This window comes from Paramacrobiotus metropolitanus, unplaced genomic scaffold (genome assembly GCF_019649055.1).
Source record: "Paramacrobiotus metropolitanus isolate TYO unplaced genomic scaffold, Prichtersi_v1.0 Parri_scaffold0000021, whole genome shotgun sequence".
NCBI lineage: Eukaryota > Metazoa > Tardigrada > Eutardigrada > Parachela > Macrobiotidae > Paramacrobiotus > Paramacrobiotus metropolitanus.
The window spans coordinates 986,112-995,536 of record NW_026570241.1 but is presented as its reverse complement, the minus strand read 5'-3'; the positions used below and the strand labels follow the sequence as shown (position 1 = coordinate 995,536).

Here is a 9,425-nt window from a genome sequence, read left to right as displayed (position 1 = left end):
GAGGGTTTCCATGGCGACCTTTCGGGTAGATGCTGTCGGTAACCAGTGTGTGTTAGCAGTTAGCACCCGCCCATATTCGGGCGCAGTGTGAAGCGGGGTGATGACAAACGCCAGCACGTCAGCAGAATTCAGGGGCAATGTATCCAAGAGAGTGCCCATCCACCAATGTGACAGGTTGCTGATGAAGGAAGGGGTACTACGTCACTGTCAGAGTCACCGTGTCACGATAACGTTCAGTACGCGGGACACATGCCGCGTTCCAGCCGAAAGCCGTGGGCTGGCGCTCCTTTATGTGACAAGTTGAGCGCGGGCCGTAACAAAGCCCACTATTGGTTGATGTAACCGTCGTCATTGGATGGTTGCCAATGAAACTTGCGCGAACCGTCAACCGTGGAGGTTGCAGTACAGACAGCAACCTCCATGGTGGACGGTCACCCGTGTTACGTTAGTGAGTGACTGAGTCAGTCTCACAGGCCCCGCTTTTTGCTGGACGAATCTCACAGAAATCTCACTCGCTAGCAAAAGTTCCCGACTTTGTGATTCCTTGGACCGCCTCATCGTTTTTCTCCAGACTCCAGTACAGTGGTAGCATCATTTGCTATCAGTTATTACTTGATTTAGCTGAAACGCAGCAATATGGCCGTTCCCGTGTATTCGAAAACGCGGAATGGTGGCGACCTGTTGATTTTGGGAGGGTATGAATATGTGCGGACCTACGAATGGCGTCATGACAATCGTTGGCGTTGCCGTATGCGTCCTAAATGTTGCGCCACGCTGGATATGGATGAAGTGGTGGCCACACTGCACTCGCACCACACGCACGAACCCGTGGTACGCAGTGAGCAGCAGGAGCCAGCCGCGCATGCGGAGAAGTTCCCGCCAAAAAGCTCCGTGGTGAAGATGGTGTCGTTGCCGAAAAAGAAGTCCCCGAAGGCGTCTGCTTACCGAACGAAGGCGCCCCCGAAGCGGTCTGATTTGACAGGCCAGACCATGCAGAGTTCGGGTAGTCCACAGATGGAGTTTCCGCTGCGACTGTTTCCGCCGGTGGTGGCGCACAGCAGCAAATCTGTGCCCGGTTCGTGGCTGGATTCGTGTTGTAGTTGAAGGGCACAGGGCGTATTTAGGGGTAGGCTTGAGGGACCATGTCCTCCATAGCTTTCAGGTCGAAAGAATTCGCTGTATTGCGAAAATGGAGATGGCTGCAAATTCGACTTAATACTCTTGGGGGAGGTGCAAGTGCACTGCCTCCCCCTATCCTTTAAAAACAAAAACTTACGGTAGATTCGTCTTTCGGGCCTGGCATTCACCATCAGTTTACTGGGCTGGGCTACATGATGAGTTGAATTGCGGTCGGTCAGAATCCAGTGTCAATTTCTCAGAAAAACGTTTTAGTAAATGGCAGTTAGAGTTAGTCTTTCACAAAAGAATGCTATATATGGTTTCTAATCATGTAGCTTATCATTTATGAGCAGAGATCGGTTTGAAATTGTTGGTAATTTGGCACTACCAAGATTCCAAGTTTCAGACTGTGAGCTTAGTGTAAAAAATCTTGAAGACGTTTTTAGGTTTCTATACGTAGATTGTTCGTCATTGCTCCCCGTCTTCTGGCAGGCTGGCAGCTGTTTTGCTGTATCTGTAGGTGACACTCAACAAAGTGTAGCGGGATCTGCAAAGGTGAGGGCTACGAGTGGATTCAGCGGTGACATTAAACGGGATGTGGGCGCCGAAAGCGTGCAGAGAAATGCAAAGAGAACGACCAAGAGTGCACCAGATCATCGATCCTCATTGACAGATCCACCATTACCGCCTATTCCTCGACTGCCACGACTGGCCGCAACTCCTGTCCCTGATCCTTCATGTCTTGCTGATGCCGTGCCACTTCCTGCTCCGAAGGGTAACAACATAGCTGTCGCGGTAACCGTTGGGACTGATGCCGCAGAAACATTTGGTAATTAGGTGCTGATTGACTGCTTAATAGGTAATGATATTATTTTTGGTTCTCAAATACGACAGGTCACAGTTTGCAATGGTTGACTTTCGGAATCCGGACATTGAGATCGGGTTCGTTAAAGTGATATAGATATTCGTTTTGGTCGTGTATTTACGTTTTATTGCTAGTCTCCGTTCGCACACATGTGTCTAAACAAAGCAAATAGATTTAAATCCAGTACTTTCCATTACTGTCATCAGTGTCATGCCCCATATAGTATACACTTTTCTTTAGGCCAGTACATCACTGCCATGCTGAAAGCGCTCCGCCCCGAACACATGCGGCATTACGTGAAGACCATTCGGAAGACGATTATCCAGCTGGACCAGCAGGTGGCTGACCGGGATTCCGATGTCGAGATGTATTAATAAGATAAACAGTTGAAACTGTTCGTAGACCGGTTCCTGCCCGGGGATGCCCTCCTGGTAAATATCATGGTATGGTGCACAGATCTCATCGATTTAATGATGAACTCATAGCTGTTTTGAGAGTTCTCATTCCATTTCCGTGTATCATTATTATGTGTTCTAATTTACGAACGCTTTTCTGCAGTGGCTGGTTACCGCTAGAATTTTGTGCGCAATAGAAACATTTTGTCTGGCTGGCTGGTGCGTTAAATTTGGGTTAAAATACTTGATCCAGATGTTTTAAATTTGGGTTAAAATACTTGATCCAGATGTTTTCTGGTAAAATTTACAAGTGTTTTGCGCTTTATTCTTGTCGTTCTATCATTTTTGTATGTCTGAAGAAATAAATTGTATACGAGCATTGTCGATTAACAGTCGCTTTACCCCTGCTTCGGATTCCGTGGCGGATGCAAAATAATGCGTTGCTAAATTGCTACAGATACTCTCATATCGTTTCTGGTAAACATAATTATGGAAACGAGGTGTGCGCTGGCGTATCACTGGAGATATACGTAATACGAGGCGGCATGTCGTGTAAAGAACCGAACACCTTTAAAGTTTTTTCGTTGTTTATTGTTGTAAGTACCAAGAGTATCTGATCCTATAATTTCGAATGTTTGCAAGTAAAACCGTCATACAAACTGATTTTTTTGTCAGTGATAAAATGTCTTTGTCTGATGGAATGTCTTTATCTTTCCCAAGAAAAGTTTGCTAACATGCCGGCTCGATTTTTTCGTACAACGGCCGGCAGATGTGTGACCATTGACCAGAAAAACTCCAGTATTTACCGCGGTATTCTTCTTCCATGGGTGCACGCGTTAGGAATTGCAGGTATTATTAACGAAACATGTTGGCTAATGGCTATTACTGTTTTGGTAAACAACTTTGGTTTGCAGTACACATCAGTAAGCACCTCAGCAGGCGAATAACAAAATCAACTTAATATACGACAGTCACTCATTCGTTTTAAAACGTTGTCAAAGGTCACTAAGTATCCGTAAATAAAAACTGGTATGTTTCGCTGTTAGCAATTTGCAGTATCACGTCAGACTATGTATTCGCTCAAATATTGCCGACTGCTAACGTGCTAAGCAGTTGCAATTCCACTGACCAACTTTCTGGTGCATATGCAGATCAAAGCCTTCATCTGCTCGGCGACATCCGACAATACAGCAGCGAACAGAAACGGATCCAGCACGCTCTGCGCCGCATACGTTATCATCGCCAAACACTCCAGCCACTCAACTGATTCCTGCAGATTGGCGAGGTCCAAAAACGCCACAGCCACCGAAGGCAACCAAAAGCAGATAACACTTCCGGTCAAAATGGTCAGGGTCACCAGCGCCTTGCGAGGAAATCGTCGTGGCCGTGTTCGGGAATTTCGTCGCGCTTCCACCTGCGGGCCGGTTCGATGGTGCCTCATCAGCACTGATAATACAACTGGGTAGGAGAGTAGTAAGAATATGATTGGTACTACTCCCAAGAGGAGAAGGTTACACAGCATCCATTCCAGTTGCGCCTGGATATTGATACCGCAACCGTAGCGTTCTTCGGGGAAGCGATAGTACAGGGCATCCGTTATCAGCACCGGTAAAGCGCTGAAATGTGGAAGAATGATGACAATGAAGATGATCGCCACGGCGACCTTTCGGGTATGATACTGCCGATAATGAATGGGGCTTAGCACCGCCCATATCCGGTTGAGAGCCATCGCCATGTGAAGCAGGGTTATGACAAAAGCCAGTACGTCGGCAGAGTACAGGAAGAAGGTACACATGGATGAGCCCATCCACCAATACGACAGGCTGCTGATTAAAATAAAGGGATAATATGTCACTGTCGCGATAATGTTTAGCATTAGCAGTGCCATTACGTAGACAGAAAAGGAGTTCCGCCGGCAGCTGCGGATGGTAAAGAAGGTCAAGACAATTGCGTTGGGAATGATGATAATGACCAAAGCGACGGTACTAACGACGCCACGGAAATCCGCCAAACTGGAAGATGCCGCACTGTAATTAGACGAAGGATATGCGAAGTCCATTAGGGTGTTTGTTTGCTAATTCATGTTTCATGCGTTCAATTTCGGCTGATTTACAAATCCCAAATCGGAAATGCTGCACTTTCCGTTGAAGTATGAATAAACGATGTGCATTAATGTAACGAAGCAATATCGGGCTCATTCAGTTATATTATTGCCAGAATACGCATTTCGATGCAAAATGACTTTTGAAATAATACGGTAGAATATGGTTTGAACTTTAGCTTGCCGGATAAGCAAGTAGATACCACACGCCCGCAATCCACATCACGTAGTATGTGACTTTAGAGTTTGCTACGCTGCGATAATGGGAACCGGGGAAGACAGTTAACAACGCTACGATCTGGGAAGACAAGATACGCAACTGGGTGTTACCGAGTATGAAAAAGTAGTACTGTAGTTCATTCGCTACAGCCGGTAGCAGCAGGTTAGATATATTTCTCGTGGGAATACATACTAACCTGCTATATATATATTCTAACCTAGAGGGTATCCTAAAACAAACTGCAAAATTTTGCTACCATCAGCTTTTTTCGGCTCACGGCGATCATTGTACATGTGAAAATGCAGTATGCATGTGCATCCAGCGCGATTCAGGATAAAATTGTTCGCTGATGTCCCGATGCATATGTTCTCGACCGTATATTGATTCCTCAATTTACCTTTTGCTCATTCACGCAACGTGGCACGAGAAAACTGATGATCTAATATAAAAAAATAGAATAAGACAGCGACAGTGAAATAGGTCACATTTCGAAAATTACAGACTGCTGATAGAAGCTTTCGCCTGAAATGCAACAAGACGATGAACGCCAGTACGAGAACTACAGATACTGCCACTGGACACTTATAATCTGCTGTATCTTCTAAGGAAGAGCGCGTTGCTCGTTTTAGTCCGAGGTAAGCGTAAATTAAATCTTTAACGATGCAGAACTGCGCTAATACCGGTATTATTCTAGTATCTATATATAAAAAGTTCTAGCGGATAACGTTCAGACGCCATCCCGGAAAAACTTTGCGCATATCCTCTTTCCCGTTGCTTGAACATGCCTGTTCGTCAGTCCGATAATAATCTACAAAGGTAGTTCTATAATTTTAATCAAATCAGTCACCAGACACTTCACAATATACACAGTAGCACAGACAGTTGTTTTCATGTGCTCATGCTTCAATACACAAACTTACCGGAGTAGGAACATATCCTAGATAAAATACAAACAATATCCACTGTCGTGTGATAGGATAGCGAGCTTGTGCATCGGGAACTACAGCCAGAAAGATCGGACTGGAAGCAAATCCCACCAAATGTGCAACCGACATAGCACATAGACCTTTAGCCAGCTGTATTCGTCGTCCACTCTGCCCCATATTCTCCACAACAATGGACCCGGATCCAGTCGGATCGGAACGATCACTCGCCGACCCTGATGCCCGGCTTAGCATGACTTTATGCCGGTGTTTATTAACCAGGAGACCACCGAATAATCCAATATAAAAAACGCAAGTTAAAGCTAGCGGCAAATACACGCCGAATATGGAGCTGATCAAAAAATCTCTTCCTGTCTGTACCACACAGATTCGACTGCGCTCGTTGAACGTAAGTCCGCCATCGGTCAAGTAGAACTTGATGGTTGTAGCAATGCCGATAATCCATGGAAGGACGATCTGTCCCATAATCATCGGTTTGCTTATCCAACTGCGATATTTAAACGGTTGGATAACCGCAATAAACCGGTTCAGTGCCAAGATCGCCAAGCCGCACCACGTAGCGGTAAGCGTCAGCAGAAAGCCGAAGTGGAAATGGCGGCAGAATGTGTTGGTCACTGTGACGAAATGAGGATGGAGTAGCGGCAGTAAGACATAGTCAACTGGCCAGTATAGCAACGTGATCTGGCATTCCATGATCAGCTGGTGCAAAATCAGAATTCGGGAGCCAGTCAGGTGATCGCGATGCCTGACCATCACAATGATTAGAGTCAGAGTAGATATGAAAAACACGATGTAGAAAAAAGCTACAATCCAGCAAAATGTCGCAAATACGGAGCTGTTGCTAGTCAGCTTGGAAGATGCATTTGTTTGCGACATGTTCACAAACATTGCACCAGGAATACTTCTATTCATCTTGTTGAATATTTTGTTTATTTTTTATGTTTGTATTTACAGCATGTATATGTTGCACGCAATCGTGCAAAACATTTGATTATTTTGATCAGTAACCCGGATTCACGAACAGCGTAGCTCCTTTGGACATTTTATGGCGTGTATTCACCTCAGCTTGATTAAAAGCAGTCAAAGGATATGTTTACATCTTTACCATTAAGGGCCGTAGGCATCCCGAATGTATCTGTACATAGTAATGATAGTATGATGGGAATTAAAGAGACGCGGTCTATTGCGGATGTATTTTAGGGCGAAGGTGCCTCAGTTTTTAATGGTTCTTACGATAACGTAATGTTCGGGTTCATTGATACATGCAGCGTACTTACTCGTCCATTACCGGTCAATGGCGCCACATAATGGTTTACTCAGTGGCCGGTTTTGTTAAAGTAAAATGGAAGCCCGAATGTATTATACAGCTGAGGTGTTCTAATAATGCTGAGTTTCGCTGTTCATAAATCCGAGATTTCGATAATGGCAGTTCTTCGCCTCCTGTAGAAAAGATTTCTGCTCGACAAAGATAGCAGTTGTTCGGTTTCTTTATTGTTCTTCGTCTGACATCGTAGCCAAGACAGCGACAGTCAGTCGCGCTAGCAAAATTAGTTAAATAAGTGCACAGTACTTGATAGAATATGTTACATGACCGTACATGCATGGGTTATGAACGGTAATACGAAAACATCTTATTAAATTATGTAGCTATCAACCGAATAACCGTAACATGCGCAACTGGAGTAGTCGAAACCGCCTTTTCATTCAGTAAACAAATCTTGTGAGTTGGGGAGAAAAGGGCCCTTTGTCAGCTTCAGTGACGCCCTGCATATTGCTTGCTCTTGACGCATTTCCGTATGATTAGCAGATAGGTCTTCCGTACATCATGCAAACAAACAGCAAACAAAAGCGGATCCATGATTGCCTGCAGAGAATACGCCAGCCATGTCATGCGAATGAGCCAGGGCGGGGCCACAAAATTCGAAAGATGTCGCAACACTTGCACAACATGATTGGGTGTCCACAACACCAGCAGACTGGTGGTCATCGCCGTTAGTGCTAATAAGGCACGTGACTGATATTTGCGCCCAACTACAGCATGTACAGCATGCGCGTGCAGGCTACTGGACTTGTTGTCGATGGCCGGGTGCCGGTTGTGGTTGCGCCAGGCACTAATGCCGACTGTGCACGGGAATGATAACAATACAATCGCGTTGGGAACGTAGAAAATCAATGGCATGTAAACAGCAGACCACGCTTTTTGCGCATCAACGTTCAGTTCGCACGACGTTTTGCGGTCGGTCCGAAAGACCAAGGAATCCCGGATAAGAGGCGGTAAACAGAGCGCGTGCATTGTCAGCCATAATACGATACAGGTGCAGATGGCAAAGTTTTGAGAGTGATATGTTCGATAGGTTAACGGTGAACTGATCGCCCACAATCGATTTAAAGAAATGCAGACATGGGAGTATGTCGTCACACCCGGCAGCAACCAAATACCGTACAGATAAAGGTCACATGCCGAATTTCCCATCCACCAGGTTTTTGTAAAGAACCACGTGGCTTCCAACGGAAGAACGCAAATACACCAGCAAAACAGGTTACTGATCGTGAGATTGATAACATATACGACAAAACCGTTGATCAAGTGTTGATTTGTTAAAAATGTCACCAATAATGTCCCGTTTAGGAATAAAATAGGCACATACACGGCGGCGTCTGACCATGCTTTATAAGCTGCATCATCCATAGATGTCGAACTTTGGTTGTCTATTATTATAGAGGAGTTATTCTTTGCTGGCAACGACATGTTGAAATAATCCGTCATACTGGCGTTTTACGCTATACTGATCCGACTGGTTTAATGGGCGATGGGTTATAAAATTACCGCAAAATGGCAGAGATAATTGATTTAGATGCAGATATCTTTTTCTACGTAGATATTTATGGTGACGGGATGCTTTATTTATTGGCTCAACCTTAAATCAGTAGATCTCGCACGCACTTTGGATACTTCTCGTTCTCTCGGGAATAAGGCAGCGTTTTACGGCAAGCAGACGGCGATGGTATTGGTGGGCGTGCATTTTTTGCAAGCCATAGTGCCACTACACAATTGGCGTAGGATGCGCAGCAAAAATCGAAGTCGCTCAAGCATTCACATGTAAACAATAGTTGATGAAAGTTTTATCCGTTACCGCGAGAAATCGATATCGGCAAATTAACTACGTCAGCAGTGCACTAAGCACTGTGCCTCCAGGACCTCTTTAATTATCAACAGGAACCATATTTTTTGGCGGGCATCTGAGCCATCTGTATAGTACAAGCCTTGAACACGGATTTCAGTTTAATTCAGTATGCCCTGCTATAAATGCTTTAAAGAGTAAATACGGTGTACAAGTATATACCTGTATGGAGCTTTCGAAAAGGCAAAAGTACGTAGCAACAAATTTTGCTGCATGTACTCCCCACGAATCGATATAATATCAGGCGCGATCACTTGGAGATTGTATTATTGCTACACGTATGCCATAAATCATAAACCATAAGTATAAGTATCATACCATAAACTAGAACCAGCGTCCAAACTTAAAGAAGTGATACGTATGCTAATATATACGTCTATAAAAACTGTTCGTATCAAGGTACGGATGTAATCGTAACAAACCGTGAACAAGAGAAAATGGCTGTCGTTAGCGTAAGATAACGCGGTATAGCGCGGTAAGGTACGTACTTTATTACGGTTGGGATTCCCAAAGCTTCCCAACTTGGGAAGCTTTGAGACTGCAGTGTACACTTGTATGGATACCAAATTATGCCGTATGTAAATTAAATTAAATTTTAT

The 9,425-nt window shown here is 44.7% G+C and overlaps 2 protein-coding genes across 2 annotated transcripts; one reads left to right on the top strand and one right to left on the bottom strand.

Annotated features, from left to right (window-relative positions):
• Positions 1-534: 534 nt before the first annotated feature.
• On the top strand, positions 535-2,596 carry LOC129586645 (uncharacterized). The gene is made up of 3 exons (XM_055479968.1): positions 535-1,075; positions 1,640-1,978; positions 2,225-2,596. Exons 1-2 carry the CDS (start codon positions 637-639, stop codon positions 1,954-1,956), a joined length of 756 nt encoding a protein of 251 aa, XP_055335943.1. The 5' UTR covers positions 535-636; the 3' UTR covers positions 1,957-1,978; positions 2,225-2,596.
• Positions 2,597-3,484: 888 nt separating this feature from the next.
• On the bottom strand, positions 3,485-4,438 carry LOC129586481 (neuropeptide CCHamide-1 receptor-like). Its single transcript, XM_055479741.1, has one exon. The coding sequence runs from the start codon at positions 4,436-4,438 to the stop codon at positions 3,485-3,487; it is 954 nt and encodes a 317-aa protein (XP_055335716.1).
• Positions 4,439-9,425: the final 4,987 nt, after the last annotated feature.